Source organism: Leucoraja erinacea, chromosome 15, assembly GCF_028641065.1.
Source record: "Leucoraja erinacea ecotype New England chromosome 15, Leri_hhj_1, whole genome shotgun sequence".
NCBI classification, from domain to species: Eukaryota; Metazoa; Chordata; class Chondrichthyes; order Rajiformes; family Rajidae; genus Leucoraja; species Leucoraja erinaceus.
Window position 1 is genome coordinate 20,260,571 of NC_073391.1, and position 22,526 is coordinate 20,283,096.

A 22,526-nucleotide genomic window follows, 5' to 3' on the forward strand; every position below is an offset into this window, starting at 1 on the left:
TGTTCCAAGCACAGGATTGTTAAAGCCATTTGTAGTTCCACACACTGGTCTGTCGGCTCAATACAGACGAGTGACTGAAATGAAATCTCTCTGGTTTGTTAGTCAGTACCTTGAGCACAATAAACTTGGCTACAATGGTCCCACAAGGAGCTCCACCACTATTGATCAAATACCGCCTACCATATACTGTCTTGTATTCTATATTCTTTCCCTCATCTAGATTCATCTCCCTTCAGTCAGACAGTGAAGGGCCTGTCGCGTAAGGGCCTTGCGCAGTTTTTTTCGGTGACTTGCCGGCACCCGTCATAGTCGCAGCAGGTCTCCGAAAATTTTCAACATGTTGAAAATCCAGCGGCGACCAGAATAAGGTATGACTCTTTGGGCGACTACTCACGACCATACAGGCTTCACCCCGCGACATGACGGATGCCGACAGTCGCCGAAAATGGCGTGTAAGTGGGACAGTCATTATGCTGCTGGTTTCCTGGGTGGGGATTCTCAAATATGGAAGCTGGTGTCATCTCCTGCCAAGTTCTATGCCCCAGCAGATTGTCTCCCCCCCCCCTCCCCCCCCCCCCCCCCCCTCCCCCCCCCCCCCCCCCCCGTACCAACACACAAAATTCCTTTGCACCTATTGATGAGAATATCAGGTCCCCCATGTGACTGCCATAATGTACATTGCTGCTATATGGTTGCCATGGAGATTGTGGTTCTAAGGCCTGATGTACTTCTCAGACTAGTGCACAGTTACAGTAAAAGTGATAAGCTGCATTTAATTGGGCCTGCGTCCATCAGGAGATTTGTGTACAATCTACCATTTTAGGATGATTGGTTTACTCTTACAACTATGTTTCCATAAGATTTTGATCCCTTTTCACAATTTTTTGCAGGGGATCTGACCGGGTGTTGCCACTATGTGCAGCATAGGTTCAGCATATCTAAAAAAAACGCGGTCAAAACTCCAGGCATTTATGCCATGGTAATACTCATTGTTAAGCTTTGTGTCTTTTTGTTTTACAGAAATACATGATAATGATGTGCGTGCCTGTTCTAGCCAGCCGAATACATCAGGATTCTCAAAGTGGGCCATTTCACTAGAAAATCTCCTTGAAGATCCAGAAGGAGTAAAGCTTTTCAGGGTCTGTCTGTTTTTAATTTACTAAATTGATTTGTTAGCACTTTTAATATCTGTAGTGAAAATTTTCAGATAAATTTCAATCAACTGGTAGTCTTGATAGGATTTAATTTAACACAAAAAATATTTATCTTATGTTCTTATGCTTTCTGTCTCACCTTTTTCTCTTTATTCTCCTGTTTTACAGTGTCTTCCTCTCCCTTGTTTTACTTTCTTCCCTTCCATTTCATGGTTTTCAGGTATTTCCGAACGACCAAACACTTGGATTGGAAGTTTAAGTTTGACGTGACCATAGACACATTTCCGTTCTTTCTAGTGGACTTATGACAAGAACATGGAGATGTGTTTTTTTAAACTGTACAAAATAGCAGCACTAACATAGTTACAAATGGTATTATGTAAGTGGTCACATGCCATACTCCACAAATCTTGAATATCTGATCTGAGAAAAAAAAAATCCCAACTTCTATTTTTATTTTTAAGCCTTTATTGAAATTCCCTTCTTTGTTAAAGTTGTTAAACTTCAAAGGGTAGAGCTTAGAGATACAGCCTGGATCTTCGGCGACCATCTATCCACGCTATCCCATCCTACACACTAGGGGCAATTTACAGAAGACAATTAACCTACAAACCTGAAAATAGACAGAAAATGCTGGATTAACCCAGCAGGACCGGCAGCATCTCTGGAGATAAGGAATGGGTGACCATCTGGGGTCGAGACCCTTCTTCAGACTGGAGAATGGTCTCGACCCGAAACATCATTCATTTCTTCTCTCCAGAGATGCTGCCAGTCTCGCTGGGTTAATCCAGCATTTTGTGTCTATCTTCGGTTTAAACCAACATCTGCAGTTCCTTCCTATACAACCTACAAACCTGCACGTCTTTGGAATATGGGAGGAAACTGGAGCACCTAGAGAAAACCCATGCGGTCACAAGGAGAATGCACAAACTGCGCGCAGGCATCACCCGTAGTTAGGATTAAGCCCAAAACTCTGGCGCTGTGAGACGGCAGCTCTACCACTGCGCTACTCTGCCGTAATTAAGGGATTTTAAGGACTGGATTCATAAATGGATTGTACTAGATAAGAGAAGCAAGTTTTTTTTCCAAACGTACATGATTTGAATCAGTTGGAATTTTATGGTGATTTGGCAGCTAATTGACATTAGCGGTCTCCATTGGATTACATTTTGTATGACTGCAGTATGATTGATGTGTATATTCTAGTGGATTATTAGTTCAGGTATCGGTACAAATTGTTGGAGTAACTCAGCGGGTCTGACAACATTTCTGGAGGACAGATAGACGATATTTCAGGTCACGTCCCTTCATAATTTTGTACTATGCAAGATTCCAGAATCTGCAGTTACCTGTGTCTATATTAGTTCAGGCATCTAGTTTATTAATCTTAAAGGATTATTACAGTTCAGGACCATTGATATCATTGAGGAGTTGTGTTCAGGAAGTGTCATCTAGAAGGATGATGAAGAATTTGAAATTTGAGATTTTTCATAGAAATAAGCAGGTGGTGTGATGGACAAGTTGCATGAGTGAGCTAAACTCTAGCTCTGAATGTTATATCTCATTTAATGCCATTTTCAACTCTGGGTTGGAAGATTATTGTACAATTGTGATGACTTGAGCACAGAAAGTACTGATATCTTAATGAAGTGTGACACTGGTGTTCACTGGCACTTTTGATTAGACTTTAAGTTGATGTCCTCTCTGCTCTCTCAGGAAGACCATAGGTATGGCATTTAAGAGCTGTTTGCAAAGGCACTGTATGTCATGTTGTCACTTGCGAGTGGAGCACCAAGGCAAATTCCTTGTATGTGAACATACTTGGCCAATAAACTTATTCATTCATTCACATGGATAATCAGGAATGGAGGGATATGGATCATGTGCAGACAAATAAGAGTTCAAGAGTCAAGAGTGTTTTATTGTCATATGTCCCAGATAGAACAATGAAATTCTTACTTGCTGCAGCACAACACAATATGTAAACATAGTACACTGTGAACAATATGATAAACGAGAGAGAGGAAAAAAAAGTGAATTGTGTGTATATACACATATTCACAATATATATTTATATTTATATATATATATATATACACACACACACATACTCAAAAAACAAACAATAACAGTGCAATAATAATAATAGTCTATTATAGTTCAGAGCTTATATGAGGTTGTGTTTAATAGCCTGATGGCTGGAGGGAAGAAGCTGTTCCTGAACCCGGACATTACAGTTTTCAGGCTCCTGTACCTTTTTCCCGATGGCAGTGGTGAAATGAGTGTGTGGCAGGATGGTGTGGGTATTGTTGATGCTGGCTGCCTTTTTGAGGCAGCGACTCCGATAAATCCCTTCGATGGTGGGGAGGTCAAAGCCGGTGATGGACTGGGCAGTGGTCACAACATTTTGCAGTCTTTTCCGCTCCTGGACATTCAAGTTGTCGAACCATGCCATGATGCAACAAGTCAGTATGCTGTCCACTGTGCACCTGTAGACGTTCAAGAGAATCCGAGCATCATGTTCGGCACAGACATTGTGGGCCGTGGGGCCAGTTCCTGTGCTGCACTATTCTATCTTCTACTTCCCCACACATTTTCAAAGAAGCAAGTAGGAATTCAGAGTTCTACTGCACATTTGTCCTTCATTTAACATCATAAGCAAGCAGAGTAATTGATCATTATCACATTGTTATTCACAAGAGTTTGCTGGGCTGGTGCAGTGGCTGCTGCATTTTCTACATAGCATTAGTGACGACATATCCAGAATACCGAATTTGGTTCAATGACCTGAGGTATCAGAGATATTATGCACATGCATGTCTTTATTTTTCAACATTATTTTTTTGCTTATTAATTGCTTGCCCACTATGTTTATACGGGTGCATTTTTCTTTAACGTTAGGCCCAGACTTTTCCCTAGAACATGTAATTTCCTTTTATTTTTCAAGCTATGCTATAAATAGAGCCCTTATTGTGGCTGTTCTTTGGAATAGTGTGCAATTCCTGAGGGCAGTGATTTTGAAAACTGCTGGCAGAAAACACATTTTCTCAGATTCTAAAATATCTGCCTTGAAAGCGTTACGGATTAATGTTGAATAGTTAATTAGTGTCTGGCTATATATGGATAATCCTTTCAATTGTTATGGGTTGATCCGATAAGTGGGGATCTTGATTAATGGATTTTAATTCGATAAGGAGTATTTCTTTTCACTTGGATTGAGAAGCCTCCACATTGACTATGAACTGGGCATGTTTGAAACGCCGCGGAAGCTTGTGGTGAGTGAGGTGGCATGACCAAACTTTTCTCAAGTCAACCACTCCCTACACTCACTTCTTTCTATATCCTGTTGATGAGACAGCTAGTGCACAAAAATAAACTCTGCAAGTCATACAAAAGAAAACGACTGCTCAGCTCCAGCCAAGCAAATATAAGAACATGAACAGAATGAACTATATCCATGGGACAATGACAGTACCAAAAGCAGCTTCATCTTTTTAGTTCTTCATTGAGTCCAGCTGTAACTGCTCACTTTCTGCAGTCATTTAGAAATCAACTAGATGGTATAAATTATAACCATATAACCATATAAACCATATAACAATTACAACACGGAAACAGGCCATCTCGGCCCTACAAGTCCATGCCGAACAAATTTTTTTCCCCTTAGTCCCACCTGCCTGCACTCGTACCATAACCCTCCATTCCCTTCTCATCCATATGCCTATCCAATTTATTTTTAAATGATACCAATGAACCTGCCTCCACCACTTCCACTTCCACTGGGAGCTCATTCCACACCGCCACCACTCTCTGCGTAAAGAAGTTCCCCCTCATATTACCCCTAAACGTCTGTCCCTTAATTCTGAAGTCATGTCCTCTTGTTTGAATCTTCCCTATTCTCAAAGGGAAAAGCTTGTCCACATCAACTCACATCAAATTATTGTGGTATTGTTATATTTTCATGTTTATTTTTCATTCCCAAGGTGTAAATGCACCCATTTTACTTCATCTCTTGTTTGTTCCTATGTTAGCTATAAAATGGTATATAATTCTGTGTGGGTGTGAGGAGTGGTTTTATTCATCTGTAGTTATATTATCTGGTTTGAGAGAGTCAAGAGTGTTTTACTGTCACAAGTCCCAAAATGGAACAACGACAAATCATAAGAGGCCATTGAAAAATATGCTTTATAAACTCAAAGTGCTGGAGAACCTCAGCAGGTCAGGCAGCATCATTGGAGAACATAAATAGGTGACGTTTCGGCTTGGGACCTTTATTCAGACTGACTGTTAGGTTTAGTATGTTGAGTCTTGATTTTTACCATTTGGAGCTGGGGAGGTTTGGAGATCAAATTGCAAAGTGCATGAAGTGAGATCCTAACCTATTGTACAAGTGCTTGCTGTGGTTTTCATAGCACCCGATATCTTGGCAACATTATGTAAAACTCATGTAGGATCAGTGAGTTCACATCACAAAAGGCAAGAAACCCGACAATGAAAAGCCTGGCTGGAGCTGACAGCTCCACAAGATAATTCCTTTTTCAGCACTCTTTGTGAGTCAGGAGGGTTAAACGTTTTCACTCAGATTTTTCACAGAAACATTTGCAGTCTCGATTCCACCCTATCAATCATGGTCAGCAGTGGCCTTATTCCACAGGCCTCTGCAACCTGGATGGGAAATTAATCAAAAAATGTTCTGGAGACTGCAAGTTCATTCAACCATTTTATCCTTGTGTATTAGAGCTAAACTTCCCTCATTCTCTCTGGTTTATCTGATTGCTAGATTGCTGAAGCTCTCCATACAGAGTCCCAGGGAAATTAGACTTCATTAGAAATTAGAAATTTAAATACTTTAAATCATTCATCTTTTTCAATATGGATTAAGTACAACTGATGAAAACAATTGCTCCAATCATAGGTTAACTTTTATCTGTGAAGGTGAAATGAAAGAAGAGGTCAAAATGAGACTTGATTTTGTAAGGAACTTTTCAAAACAAAATTACAACCAGATTAGATTATTATTGAAGTAAGGCACATTTGAAAATTGTTTCTTTTAGCACTTTTTAGCACTGGGCTTGTATTCGCTGGAGTTTAGAAGAATGAGGGGGGACCTCATTGAAATGTACAGAATAGTGAATTGCTTGGATAGCGTGGATGTGGAGAGGATGTTTCCACTAGTTGGAGATACTAGGACCAGTGGTCATAGCCTCAGAATTAAAGGTTGTTTTTTTAGGAAGGAGGTGAGGAGGAATTTCTTTAGTCAGAGGGTGGTGAATCAATGGAATTCTTTGCCACAAAGGGCTGTGGAGGCCAAGTCAGTGGATATTTTTAAGGCAGAGATAGATAGATTCTTGATTAGTATGGGTGTCAGAAGGCAGGAGAGTGGGGTTAGGAGGGAGGGAGAGATAGATCAGCCATGATTGAATGGCGGAGTAGACTTGATGGGCCTAATTCTGCTCCTATCACATGATCTTATGATCTTAAAGCAATCGAACAAACGTTACAATTATACTGCAGATGAATGGGATTTTGCATAGGTGAATAAGGAGGTTGCCAGGATACTGAATGAGATTTCAAAAGTAAAGTACTAGAAAGGCTGGTGGTAGTTAAAGTGAATAATTTTCCTGGCACAGATGCAATGTGACCTCATTTGCTGAGGCTTATAAAACAGGAGATTGTGGAAATTCTGGCCATAATCTTTCAATTACCCATCTTGGTAGAAGTGGTGCCAAAGGATCGGAGGGCTATCAATATTGTATGCTTGTACAAATAAGATAAACCTGCTCATTCCAGACGACTCAGTTTAATGTCAGTTCATGGATATTCAGTGTCTCTATGTTACAGTATTGCATTATTACCATGTCAGCAAAATTGGAGTCTGTGGAATAAAAAGGGAAGCGGGAACATAGATATAAAAGATGCTGAGTAATAGAAAACATCATTGTACAAGTTCTGTTTTTTAGGGAGTGTTCAGTCAAGCTCCTGAGATTTGGTTTACATTTGATCAAGTACTTAGATTTGAGGGCTAAAGGGCATGTTTTTAAACTTACAGGCTACACATAACTTGAAACAAACCCACAAAGTACTGGAGGAACTCAGTGGGTTAAGCAGCATCAGTGCAATGAATGGACAGTCAATATTTTGGATCTGCACCCTATCGTCAGACATCACTTGAAAATGTAGTCGTCTTACAATAAAACCCCTTTAGGATTGCTTCCACTCTGTCCTACGGGCTCTGAGGTGACTGATGAAAGAAGTGTGGGGATTGCAGACTGTTCCACAGATGGAACAGGAAGTGCGCAATTGGACAGGCTGATGGGTATTGTGAGGCGGTACACTCCTTGCATCATTTATGTTCATGGAGCCAACTGAGTGTAATTAGCTGTTTGATGCGAGAGGTTTTGGTGTGAGAGAGGACCCTAAGGGTTTCGGGTGTTATGGGGAGAAGGCAGGAGTACGGGGTTAAGAAGGAAAGATAGATCAGCCATGATTGAATGGTGGAGTAGACTTGATGGGCTGAATGGCCTATTTCTGCTATTATAAGTTATGAACTAACATTAGTTCGTATATTCTTCCAGTTGATTGCGAGGATTTTGCAAAAGCAGCATTGGAAGTATCTTTCCAGTGCCCTGAGGTGCTTGCAATAGACAATCCACGTGTTAGAAGCCAAGAGACACAGATCACTGTTGCCCGGTAGTCCATGATTTTGTGCCAGGTGTGAGGTTTGACTTTGAAACATTTTTTTATCAAGTAGCCAATGCCAGCATTGTGATGATTATGGTAAATCCACCAACAATGTCTGCCTTTGCTGAGAGGTGGATCCAGAGATAGTCCTATTGCAATACAGCACAGAAACAGGCCAATTGACTGTTTAGAAATGGGACTAGTATGGTTAAGTACCTGATGACTGGCATGGATATGATGGGCTGAATGGCTGTTTCTGTGGTGGGTGGCTTTATGACCAAAAATAAAAATGACGTTTTACCATTTTAAAGCAATTCACAAAGAAAGAGTTCAGGAGACACAAGAGACTACAGATGCTAGAACCTGGAACATAACACAAAGTGAGAGATTAACTCAGCAGGCCAGGCAGTATCTGTGGAGGGAATGGACAGCCAACCTTTTGGGTTGACACCCTTCTTCAGACTGAATGATGGGTCCCCTGCTATATGGAAAGACCAGGGATGCTTGTGCACATAATTTTGGAGATAGTAGGGCAGGCTGATTAAGTAAGACAGATGCTGGGTTTTATAATTAGAGGCGTAAGTCAAATGCCAGGAAGTTGTATTAAACCAGTGTAAAGCTCTGATCCTACCCTAGCTTGAACATTGGACCAATGCAAGATCTACAGGGAACCCGTTGCCTATCTGCCTCCAATGTTCAACACATTTTCAACCTCCACGCATGCATGCTGCTGCTCTGAAACCAAATATGTGCTGGAAGTTAGATTCTGACACAGTCCCAGTGTGGTTCCAAGTATACTGGGTTGAGGGGATGAATTCATTAATTCATACATTTATTCATTGAATGCATCAGGCCCTTCAAAAAGCAGTGAACAGGTTGCTGACCTTAAAGCCTGTAAATATCAGAGAAACATTTAAGAAGTATGTGGCAAACTATCAAAGGGTTTCAGGACAGTGCTGGAGGCAAACTGGAGTCCTGGGTTCCAGCCCCAGAGGACTGGCTCCCATTCACAGCCCTCTCCAAGTCATGGACAGGCTGTGGCCTCCTGTATAATATTTCCCGTAGGGCGGTGGAAAAATAATGACACTCAACAGATCACCCAGGGGCGAGCATGAAACTGGGGACAAGCCAAGGAAATCTGACCCATTCTGCCCAATTGTAGGCACTTAAGAAAGGACACAGAGGCTTTGGAATAGATACAGAATGTTCGAGGAATAAAAGATTACAGATTCTTGGAGAAAATGCTGTTTTGTCCTTTTAGCAGAGAAGGCTGAGGAGAGGTTTGACCTCGTCAAAGGGCCTCAAAAGTTAGGGGGAGAAGGCAGGAGATTGGGCCGGAGAGGGAAAAATAGATCAGCCATGATCAATAGTGGAGTAGACTCGATGGGCCAAATGGCCTAATTCTGCTCCTTTATATCACAATCTTATAATCTTATTCATGGCAATGTTTAGAAACATTAACGCTTTAGATATAGTTTGTAAAACATGTTTCTGATGGCATTGTCAGAGGGCACAACTTAAAAACAAACAGAGACGACACGAGGAACTACCTTTTCTTAATGCAATTTGTGGTTGGAATGATGGGAGTTGGAAACAGATTCAACAATAGCCTAAGTGAGCAGGCTCTTAATCTTAACCCTGATGTATCTGTGAACAACGTGACAGTTATTTTTCTTCTTCTTTCCATAGAATTTTCTAAAACGTGAATTTAGTGAAGAAAATGTTTTGTTCTGGTTAGAATGTGAAGAATTCAAGAAAATTCAAGATGAAAACCTGGTAGGTGTTTTGTCCTTGGTTGTAGTATTGAATTGAATTGAATTGAATACTTTATTGTCACATGTGACAAGTCACAGTGACGTTCTTTGCTTGCACACCCAAGGTTTGTAAATGTTTAAGAAAGAACTGCAGCTGCCGGAAAAATCAAAGGTAGACAAAAATGCTGGAGAAACCCAGCGGGTGAGGCAGCATCTATGGAGCGAAGTGACATTTCGGGCTGAGACCCTTTTTCAGATGCAAATAGTCACCAAATTAGTAGATTATCTTTTTGATGTTTTATTGATCTGCAATTGCACAATTTCTGAAGTACAGTTCTGTTATAGCAAAGATTACCTTTGGCTGAAGGAAAGTATGAAATTGAAAATGGAACCAGTGTTGGCAAATATATGGACATGGCCTGTAATTTGTATTTCCAGAATAAAATTGATCATTAACAAAATCTGTTAAATTACATGGCTACAGGAATTGTAATGCAATAAATTTCATTTCCATCAAAAATCGCTCTTGAATATGATTTGCAAGGCAATGCATATTCATTTAATCCCAGGAACCTTTCCTATGATCAAGCAAAATCTGTATGAGATGTGACATGCCTTGATTAAAGATAGGAGGCTGCTGATTTTTAAATTTCAGTGGATGTAACTTAAAGCTGCTTGACAACACTGGTAATATAACGCTGCTGGGAATCCAACACTTGTAATATAATATAATATTTATTGATTCAATCACTGACTCCACAGATATGCTTGGATGAGAGCTAGTAAAATTTACACTCCCCTTCTTGCCCATATTGTGCTTAGGGTAGGATTGGGAACCATTATAGAAGGAGAACAACAATGGCCCTTAGTGTGTGAATGGCTACACATTGCCAAATTTGAGAATATTTAATGATGATGCTGACAAAAGTTGAAGCAAGCCACTTCTTCACACTGACAGCTCACACTTTATATGTACAAAAATGAACATGTAGTTACAAAATCAAACTGTTTTATAAGGCCAGACAGATGGTTCTAATGTTCTATTGTTTCAAATAATACGTTGAGATTGGGAATGGAAGGTGATCTGTTTTATTATATCATTTATCTCTGGATTTAGTCATCAGGATTTGAAATTATCTCTGAAACAATTCCAATACGTACTTTTACTCTCCCTCCCAGCAGCCCAGGTTATGAGATAATACTAACAAACTTTATGACATTAATTTGCATTTTACTAGTCCTATCCGCATCCTTGTGTGCTATTCCTGAATCAACCTGCAATTCTGCAACTTAAAGACAGATACAAAATGCTGGAGTAACTCAACAGGACAAGAAGGATCTCAACCCAAAACATCACCCATTCCTTCTCTCTAGAGATGATGCCTGTCTCTGAGTTACTCCAGCATTTTGTGTCTATCTTCAGCATCAAGTTAAGTTGCTTATAGGCATTCTCTGGCCATTACCTTGATACATGTCACAAATTTCCATCTCTGAGTTATTTGAATTGCACTGGCTCAAAAATGCATTGTCCCTTTTTATTTTACTAATATTAAAGCTCATTAAACACCAGTTATTATGTTATGTTAAAATTCCAAATGTTTATTTGGCTATTCCAACTTTGCATTTGGATGCTTGTAGATGTCTTTAAAATAATCGATATTGGGGGTTTGCACTCAGTTGATGTGCTAAATGTGTGTATGCGGAGGAAGTGACTGGATCAATGTATTATATTACCAGTGTTGTATTCACATTGGGATTTGATACTCCAGCTGTGAATGACGGGTCCGATGACATGCCCTTCTTATCGCCAGCCAAACCTAGCCTGGTGCTTATGAGGTCTGTTTTCTCTGGAACATCGGAGGTTGAGGGGAGACCTGAGGGAAGTACATAAAATTATGATATGTATAGTTAGGGTGGATGGTCAGAACCTTTTCCAAGGGTGGAAATATCAAAGAACAGAGAGCAGAGCTTTAAGGGGAGAGGGGCAGCATTTAAAGGAGACGTGTGGGGAAAGCTTTTTACACTAAGAGTGGGGAGTGCCTGGAAAGTGCTGCCAGGCAGATACAATAGTGGCATTTAAGAGGCGTTTAAATAGGCACAAAAACAGGCAGTGAATGGAGGGATATGGATCACGTGCGGGCAGAGGAGATCAATTTAATAGTCATAGAGTGATACAGTGTGGAAACAGGCCCTTTGGCACAACTTGCCCACACCAGCCAACAATGTCCCAGCTACACTAGTCCCACTTGCCTATGCTTGGTTTGTATCTCTCCAAACCTGTCCTATCCATGTACCTGTCTTACTGTTTCTTAAATGATGAGATAGCCCCAGCCTCAACTACCTATTCGGGCAGCTTGTTCCATACACCCACCATCCTTTATGTGAAAAAGTTACCCCGAATGTGGCATCATGTTCAACATGGACATTGTGAGACATGGGCATATTTGACAGTCTGCTCGGGTACACAGCATGCACTAAAATGGGATGTCAGCAAATCCAGTTCAGATTTCTATTCATAGATTTGTAGCTACCAAGTTGCTGTTATGCTGAATACTGGGAAGTGCTTAACAAATTCACTTCTGGTAAGACATTGAACAGTCACAGAGAGCATAGTGATAATGGTGAACGGACACATGTTCTTCAATGTGTCAGGCCTTTGCATCCCGTTGTGTGTGATGTGAATGGTCACAACACAGAAACAGGCCCTTCGGCCCACCACACCCATGCAGACCTTTTTGCTCATCTATATTAATCCTATTTGTCTGCATTAGGTGTATGTCCTTCTATCATGTGTCTATTTGTGCCTGTCGCAATGCCTCTTGCACATAGTGATTGTATTTTATTCCATCTAACAGCAGTAGACCCAGTAGAGAGTAGTTGACAACCCAGTTGTCAACTACTCTCTGTGTCCCCCCCAGATCCCCTTTCCAATTATTTCCTCAAACCTCAAACCAATGTTTTTGACTATCTGTACTGTTCACGCCTTTCATAATTTTATAACACTGCTCAGCCTCCTTCACGCCAGAGAAAACAAGCCCAGTTTATCCAGTCTCTCACCACAACTGAAATCCTATTGTCCAAGTAGCATCTGGGTGAATTTCCTCTGCACTCTCTCCAGAACAATCACAACCTTCCTGCAGTGTGGTGACCACAATTACACACAGGTGTGGCCCAACCAAGTTGCAATGTAACTTCTCAACCTTTACATTTCTTTGCATGTCTGAAGAAGGGTCTCAACCCGAAACGTCGCCCATTCCTTCTCTCCAGAGATGCTGCCTCACCCTCTGAGTTACTTCAGCATTTTGTGCCCACTTTCCCAATGGTTACTCATCAACTAAGGAGCAAGCATTAGCATTGGCCAATGTAAGAAAAAGTATTTCAAGTACATTCAGCAGATAAAAACTCATATTTCTAGATATTCATACTTCACACAATTTTTTTCTCAGGGAGTCTTCTTACACAAAATTCACCTAGCAATTCTAAAATAATTGTGGGGTACCATTGGTTCAAGAACTAGTGAATCTTATAAGGACGCAAAGTGCTAGAGTAAATCAACAGGTCAGGCAGCATCACTGGAGAACGTGGATAAGTGCCTTTCAGGTAGGGATCCTTCGTCAGACTGATCATAAAGCACATGGCAGACTTGCTTTCATAAGTCAGTCTGAAGAAGGGTCCCACCCCCAAAATGTCACCTATTCATGTTCTCCAGAGATGCTGCCTAACCTGCTGAGTTATCCTGAGACTAGGAAAACTCATGAAGCTTATATATTTCAGTGGTTTCAAATTGGGTTATTGCATTTGATGTACTGACATATATTTGATAAGCTTATACACAACTAAAACAAAAGGATGCGTGCTGTTTCAGTTGTCATAAAAATCTTATCAAGCGCTGACACAGCTAATATTTATAATGATTAGAATTCAATATAATTTAAATTTAAAACAATCAATTTAGTTCCAACCTGATATAAGATTTATAATTTAGTTCATGTGTAATATTTATTAATGATTTGTTCAAATTCTCTTCTTTTGAATGAAGCTTCATGGCAAGGCACAGCAGATATACAAGACCTACCTGTGCAGTAAGGCAGCAACGCAGGTGAATGTGGAGGGACAGTCTCGTCTCACTGAGAACATGCTTGCCCATCCACACCCCTTCATGTTTCAGAAACTGCAAGAGCAGGTAACCCTCTATGTTGATATTTCTGCATGGCTGATTGCATAAAAGATATATTTTGGAGAGCAATGTACTCAAACATTTTGTTTCCGAGATGCGTTAGAAATAAAGATTTGATTGTTTGCTACCTTGGATATTTCCTGTTGCAGAGAATTTGCAAATCAGAATTGAGCCATTCAGGTCAATCTGTCACTTGAAGTGGATCACTCAAGCAGCAAAGTAAACACTTCTAAATTTGATAAATGACAATAATTAGTGGTTAGAATTACTGCAAAAAAGGTAATTTGTCAGTTCCATGTCTCACTGAATGTCAGTTGTAACTCATGCCCTTTCCATCACACAAGTAAGTCTTATTCTCAAACCTCGTATTATCACATTTTTTTTGTGGAAATATATATTTTTAATTGCCCCATGTTCAGCATTCTGAATAAATCTTATTTCCTCTTGTGTGTGGGCTCTGCCGAATGATACTTTCAAAGAGTAGACATCTTGTTTAGTTACAAGGACAGCACAGCAATCATTATTGGCATCAAACTGTTTCATCCAAATGTTCCATTTTAATCAGTTGCTCCTATTTAGCAAATGTTAGGGATTGCATTAGTTCCTGCCAGTAACCCTTTATTCTGTGTATATTGGTGCATCTTTTTGAATGTGCTGGATGCTCAGCAAATTGTTTGCTAGCCCCATTTTAAAGTTTATCTTTGGGATTTGGGATAGTTTGTTGGAAACTAATCTAGACACGGTTCTGTTATTTCAAATAGACTGTCTGAGCTTTTGCCAAAATAACTTTGGAAGAATTGTGGGAATGAAAAAAATACCAATAGATCCTGCAAGCCAATTACTTATCTAAATGTTCAAATTTACATAACACCAGTCAGTCTGAAAAAGGGTCTCGACCCAAAAAGTCACCTGAGTTTAGTTTATTGTCACGTGTACCGAGGTACAGTGAAAAGCTTTTGTCACGTGCTAACCAGTCAGCGGAAAGACAACACATGATTACAACGAGCCATCCACAGTTTACAGATACACGATAAAGTGAATAAAGTGAATAAAGTCTAGTGCAAGATAACACCAGTAAGGTCCGATCAAAGATAGTCCAAGGATCCCCAATGAGGTAGATAGTAGTTCAGGACTGCTCTCTAGTTGTTGGTAGGATGGTTCAGTTGCCTGATAATTGCTGGGAAGAAACTGTCCCCGAAAATTACCTATCCGTGTTTTCAGGTTTGTTGTTTGACTCACTGAGTTACTCCAGCACTTTTATCTGTTTTTTTACAGTACATCATATGACTGATTGACATCCATATAGAGTCATAGAGTTCATAGTACATGGATATGGGCTTTCAGCCCAACTCATTCATACTGACCAAGTTGCTTTTCAGAGATAGTCACAACTTGCCTGTGCCTGGCCCATACTCCACCAAACTTGTCCTATACATGCAACTGTCTGGATGGTCTTTGAAATGTCATAATTGTACCTGCCTCTATCACTTCCTCTGGCAGCTCATTCCATATATGCACCATTCTCTGTGTGAATTTAAATTTAAAGATTCAAATTTGTTCTTCTGAAATCTAATTTATTTTCCTTGCCATCTGGTAGTTCTGTCTGTATTGGTTTTGATCATTTTTGTTTCAGTTAGCTTTTTAAACATAAAATGGATTTCAATGTTCGCATTTTAGATCTAAATTTACTGCAAGTATATGATTTTTTTATATATGCGTCTACATTTTGTTCCCATGCTTTATTTATATATTTCTATAGTTATGATTTGATGATTTGTAGAATTATGCACATTTTACATTCACTTCTCTTTTGCTTTGCATACTGCTGACAAATACATATACCTGTATCTTGATTCAATGCAAACAGAGCAATAACTTTGTTGAATGTCCACGACTGCTCTTGTAGCTTTGATTCTGTAAAGATTTCAATTTCTCAGTGACCATCTCCAAAATGAGGTTTAAAAAAAATGGATACATATATTCTTGTATTCCATTTTACTTTATGATTTTGTGACTGCAAACATTTTCCTTGCTATGGGATTGTAGGAGGCTACAAAACAAGCAAAGAAGAAAGGCTGGAATACTCAGCAAGCCAGGCAGCATCTGTGGAGAGAGAGGGAAAATAAACCTGAAATGACATTTTAGGTCATTAGGGATCAACCTCTTTACTCTATTTCTTGTTTTTTTTTTCTCCTCTTCCCACAGATGCTGATTGACTAGTTGAGTATTTTCCAGCATTTTTCTGTTTTTTATTTGATTTCCAGCATTTGCAATTTTTTAGTGCTTTTTAATCTCCTAAATATATTAATCTACTAAAAGCAGTATTAAAGTTAGGTTTCCAAATCTCCACTGGATCTCATCAAGTACTTGAGGAGCAGGATGCAGATTTGGTTTGTCTGCTTTCCTCCTGAGCTCTCTATAAGGTAGTATCCTTCATTCACAGTCTGTTAGAGGCATTCCATTTAAGAGACCAATGTGGGAAATTCAATTGATGCCCCATCTCAATTTTGCTGATAAGAATCAAGAACATTATTGTGCATTTATTGGCGACCTATTCACTTAGTAGCAGTCTGAACAGACTTGTCTGTTTCTTCAGTCATGGTTCAATGGTTCAGTTGTTCAATGGCCCGCTATTGTGGGCGGCGCGACCGATGTCGCAGCGGCCTCTGCAGTCTGTCTGTCTTTTTTTTTTTTTGTCCCGTTGAGGGTATAGTTTGTAGTGGGCTTTTAAATGTGTATGTGTGGGGGGCGGGGGGTGGGTGGGGGAAACTTTTAAATCTCTTCCCTGCACGGGGACCCGACCTTTTCCCTGTCGGGTCTCTATTGTCATTGGGGCCTGGCGCCGTGGAGCGTCCTCCAACCGGAGCGACCTGGGGGCTCAAGTCACGGAGCCTGCGGAGCTGCGGACCTACCATCGTGGAGCTGGCCAGCTTTGGAGCGTGGAGAGTTCGGAGCGTGGAGAGCTGCGGTGGCGCGCGGCTGCGACCCGACTCCGGTGGATGGTGACACCAGGAGCTCATGGGTCCCCGGTGGGAGACCGCTTTGCGGGGCACCGGCAACGGTGACTTCTCCCGCCCAAATTGCGGGGTTGAAAGTGGCCTGGAGCGGGGCCTTACATCGCCCAGCGCGGCTTTAAATGGCCGCGGACTTGCTAGCGCCCGCCGGGGGCTTTGACTTTGACATTGGGAGAAGAATGGAGAGCAGGGGAGAGACAAGACTTTGCCTTCCACCACAGTGAGGAGGAGATTCACTGTGATGGATATTTGTGTAAATTGGTGTGTGTCTTGGTTCTTTTCTTGTACGACTGCAGAAACCAAATTTCGTTTGAACCTCATGCGAGGTTCAAATGACAAATAAATGGTATTGTATTGTATTGTATTGTCACATGTGCGAAGTACAAACGCACAGTGAAATGCTTTTCTTACAAACAATCCAGTGGAGTATCACCATACTACCCCCGAGTAGCAGTTGTACAGAGATAGCCATGTTTGGCACCATTTTCCACGTCCAGACCACGCTCCAGTTGTTAAGATTCAGGCAAGCCCGAGACTGCTGCGTGCCTCAACTGATGTCCTCTCCTTACCCGTCCACCTTTGTTCCCCAAACTGAGCTTCCCGCAGCCGTCCTTGACTGCCATACCCCGGTTCTCTCTCCTCCACCACTGGCCTCCCTCTTCTCCAGTTGCGTCTGTCATCATCGCCGGCTCCATCCTCCCAGTCTCTGGTCTTCAGGGGATGAGCAGCGGCGGTTCATTAAATGAAGTGTAGCACATGAGGAGCCATCGTGATGAGACAAAATCATTATATAACTATGGCAAAAAACCCCCAAAGTTATCATGATTCAAAATAGTGTCCCGAGGGCAGCAATAAAATTGAACTAATTGACTTGCAATATTCCACGTGCATTCAGAAGATCAGGTCTAGTCTTAAATCCTTGGAAACTTTTTTAACTCCTATTTTTTTTTTAGCCTCTGTTTAATTCATTATCCTGGGTTTAGTGTTGAAGGCTTCTCTCTATTATGTACAATATGACCTTTTTGAACAAGGATCTGTAAAGACTATTTAGACATCAGAATTGAACTAATTTAAAGCATAAAATCAAATTATAGCTTCCTCAAAATACATTTATTCAGTTTACAAATTCTTTCAATGGTTCTTTGTCCTTTGAATACCATCTTTTCAATCAGCACTGATACGAGACAACTGTTGAAATACTATTGAAATTTCTTACATTAAAAGATGAAAACATATTGAGAACAGCAGATCTGGTTTCAGATTGTAGTATTTTGGATCGTGTGGCTGTACTCTGAGATAAATTGAAACTTAAATGAAAATAAATTAAAGACAGAAAACTCACAGCATAGTTTCTTTTTTGAAAATACGTCTTCCATTGCAAAGGGATTGGAGTTTAAAAATAGGGAGGCTTTGTTAAATGCTACAGAGTGCTGATGAGTTTTATGGTCAGTTTAGAGCTCTATGGCTAGTTTTGATTCCCTGACTGATAAAACATAGAAACATAGAAAAATAGAAAAATAGGTGTAGGAGTCAGCTATTCAGCCCTTCGAGCCAACACTGCCATTCAATATGATCATGGCTGATCATCTAAAATCAGTACCCCGTTCCTGCTTTTTCCCCATAACCCTTGATTCCTTTAGCCCTAAGAGCTAAATCTAACTCTCTCTTGAGATTTGAAAACAACTTGATAACATTGGAGGCAGATAAACTGAATTTACCACACAATTTTCCTGGTTTGAGAGTGGCTAAATAGTCTGAATCTGCATCTTTTGCATGTTTGAAGAATGCAAGGAGATCTTACTGATACACAGAAGATCATGAAGGGACTTTGTAAGGGTGATATTGAAATGTTTTCATTGTGGGAGAGTCTCGAACCAGGGGACATAGTGACAAGATAGGGGGCTCAACAATTATAATTATGATAGTGCATTAAAGATATAGAGATTTCATTTTTACAAAGGGTGGAGAATTTTTGGAATGCTCCACATCAGAGTGTCATGGAATCCAGATCATTCAAAGTATTTAACGAGGAAGTAGATAAATTGGTTCAAAGATTGCGGAAATGAGGGCCGTGGAGAACAGGAACCAACACAGAGCTGAGGCCAGCCTAGGTTTGCTGCGAATGGCAGAGCAGACTTGAGGGTTTCAGGTGCCCTCTGCCTGCTCCTATTAACTAGTGTCCAATGAAGCCAACATCACTCAATGGAATAGTATATCATTGTGTAAGCACAAACCCATGGTTGGTGACCTTCTGAAGCAGTGTCCATTCTACATGGATCTTTTTGAATTTCCTAATTACAGGAATAATAGTTTCTTGATTGCCTGTCGTTAATATTACTCTTACCCCTGTCAGAAGATTGTAAGTTCACATCCCCACCGGAGGTGTGAGCATATATTAAGTTCATCCCCCATCACAAAACCGAGGGCATTCTTCACTAATGGCTGTGCTGCCTTTTTGATGAGATATTAATCTGAAACCTCTGCTCTCTCAGATGGATTACGGGTTCGCAACCATAACCAAATTGTTCTCCTGGTGTGTTGGCTAATATTTATTCCTCTCTTAACCTTATGAGAAACACAGAACACCTGGCCTTCTTGCGTTGTTATCTGCAGGACCTCACACCTCACTGTGCATTAATTGATTCCTGCATTCCTAGCATTTATCAGCTTCGATACATACATTAAAACTTGTTTTGCTGCAAGTTAGTGTGAGAGACCCATGAGATAGATACTCATTAAACACAGCATATACATTATATCTAAGCTGCTTTTTTAAGCCATACACTGTATTTATATGTTATGCATCCAAAACTGCTAAATATAAACATGGCAACGTAACTGGAGACAAAGCCACGTTTGGAACTTAAAACATATTAATTATTACCTTGCAAATACCTGAATCATGATATTCAGTCAGTTTCACCACTGCTGCAGAATGGTCAGACCCTGAAATTATTGGGGTTTCTTGTTTTTTTAATTGATCTGAACACCAAGTAAACAACCCTGTTTAAGAAGGAACTGCAGATGCTGGAGAATCGAAGGTACACAAAAAAGCTGGAGAAACTCAGCGGGTGCAGCAGCATCTATGGAGCGAAGGAAATAGGCAACGTTTCGGAAACAACCCTACTTGGCAAAATAGTTTTAATGTATCGATTTAACTTTTGTGCTGACAGAACTTTGCAACCGTGCAAAATGTAGCTTTTAGAATGCAGCACGTGACTTTGAAAATGTCCATTTGGCCGCTGACTTTTGTCTGTGAATGTGGTCTGGTGGGTGTGAAGGGAGAAATAAAAGTGTTAACACCACGAGTGGAAGTGGAGCAAAAGCCCATTACTGTGCATTATTACATTAAAAAGAAAATGATTATATTATAATCCAAGATTTCTGCCTTTGATTTACTCCAGTCACCCTGGGCTGCGGGTAATAATCAGGCTACAGTTGGGTTCTGCACCTTTCTTTAATCATGGACAATCACAGTAGCAAGTAACGGAACAATCTGCCTCCACGTGTGCTCCAGAGGACTTTTTGGCGCTACTCAAAATGAGTCCCCACTACAACAATTGCCAGTAAGAAACAAAATTAATGTGGGACGACCAAAATTAATGACAAACCAAAATGCCACACAATAATAATAATACAATTGCGGTTCGATAATAATAACTATAGCAATAAAATATTGTATAGTATTGCTATAAACCTTTCAAAAATAAATGCCTTATAACAAACTAAGATTACAATATTATATCAATGGTCTGACGGTTTTGCTCCAGAGTGTGTGCCAGGCAGATGTGAACAGTCCTGTATATCTTTAACCAAGGAGCTAGCAGACTTTGTAAGAGAAAATGTATGGGATATTGTGGATTATTTTCAGTGCTATCTTCATTTCCCGTCAAGCTGCAGAGTAGGCTGTCTTCAACTCCTATGTGTGTTTGAGTAAGCTACCAGAAACAAAGTTAAGCCCGACCTGTAGGACACCATGTAAAATATGTGGCAGGGGGCCCACATATGAATTCCTTTAACAGCATGGTAAGAAAATGGAAATCAAGCACAAAAAAACTTGCACATGCTGGGAATCTGAAATAAAAACAGAGAATCCTAAAAACAGTGAGCGTGTCAGGCAGCAACTGTGGAAAGAGAAATGATTAATACAGTACCTCAGTTCCAGAGCTCTTTATTGCGATATGTGAGAGACAAAAGGGCCTGTCCCACTTAGGCGACTGCCGGCACTAGGTTGTCGCCACACGGTCGTCAGGGTGCCGCCTGTATTGCCGTGAGTAGTCTCCTCAGTCGCCCAAAGAGTCTTAGCGTTTTTCTGGTCGCCGCTGGATTTTGAAATGTTCAAAACCTTTCAGTGACAGTTGGTGACCGTGGGCTTATCGTAGTTTGTCTCCTCCTGACATAGATGCTGTCGTAGATTGTCGCCAGGATGATGTAGGTTGTCGCCGCTGCTGACTTCTGGTGAATTCCATTGTCGTAGTTGCCGGCAGTCGCCTAAAATATCTCCTAAGTGGGACAGGCCCATTAGTTCCATCACTCCATCACCATTTTTTCAGCTACCTGCTACAACTATGACAGTCGCCGGCAATCACCTTAAAAATCGCCTAGTGAGACAGGCCCTAAAGGATCTTAAAACATTAAATGTTTCTCTTTCCATCTGATCTACTGAGTGTTTTCATCATTTTTTATTTATATTTAAGTGAATCCCGAGTCATGAACCAGCTTCATTATGGAGATCGCAGATCCAATGCACAAATCATATTGTATGAGCCCACGACAGCTATCACTTTGATTTTGTTATATTATAGAGACCAATAGGCAATGCATCTTTTTTACTTAAAAAAAAAAGAGAATCAATTTGCCAACATTAATATGAAAATTGAACAAAACAAAATAAATCCCAAAGGAGTATGTGTAGGAAGGAACTGCAGATGCCGGTTTAAACCGAAGATAGATACAAAAGGCTGGAGTAATTCAGCGGGACAGGCAGCTCCGTTGGAGAGAATGAATGGGTGACGTTTCGGGGCAAGACCTGTCTGAAGAAGAGTCTTGACCCAAAACAACACCCATTCCTTCTCTCCAGAAATGCTGCCTGTCCTGCTGAGTTACTCCAGCCTTTTTGTGTCTAAATCCCAAAGGATTCAGGTCCTGAACATGCTGGGATGGCGCATAAGCTTTGAGTATTTGCATTACACCTTCCTGCTTTGGCTATCCTGGAACAAAATCACTAAGTGGATGTTGATGTTTTGGTCTTTTTACCATGATTATTTAAGAACTAGAGATCTACATGTCTAAATATGAGAAAGAAAAAGTAATATATGATCATTCTCCTGTAGTGTGCCTTTGTTTATGGTGTTAATAAAGGAATCACTGTGTTAATCTTCCCCATGCTTTCTGCTTATCCAGAAAACTATTTGAATATATTCACTTTTATTTGTTATCTATCCACATTTGTCCAGTGTTGAGGATGTTAGAAGCACATATGATGTGAAATTTTAAGTTGATTTAGAAGTAACCAATGTTTGGTGATATTATCAGGAGGATTTGGGAACAACTGTTGCTTTCTAATTTAGATTGCGTTTATAAACAGCTCTGTCCTTAACGATATAATTTCTAGTTTAACTCAGTCGATCAGGCAGCATCTTTGGAGAAAATGGGTAAAAGACATCATCCATCCATTTTCTCCAGAGATGATGCCTGAGCTGCTGAGTTACCCCAGCATTTTGTGTCTCTCTTCGGTATAAACCAG

The 22,526-nt window shown here is 40.5% G+C and overlaps 1 protein-coding gene across 1 annotated transcript in view; it reads left to right on the plus strand.

Moving 5' to 3' along the window:
* The window catches only part of LOC129704019 (regulator of G-protein signaling 10-like), a 42,287-nt gene that overhangs the window by 18,203 nt on the left and 1,558 nt on the right, over positions 1 to 22,526 (plus strand). The window contains exons 2-4 of the mRNA XM_055646839.1: positions 1,021 to 1,139; positions 9,525 to 9,611; positions 13,629 to 13,772. Of these exons, the coding sequence (XP_055502814.1) occupies positions 1,021 to 1,139; positions 9,525 to 9,611; positions 13,629 to 13,772 (350 nt within the window). The remainder of the gene's footprint in view (positions 1 to 1,020; positions 1,140 to 9,524; positions 9,612 to 13,628; positions 13,773 to 22,526) is intronic.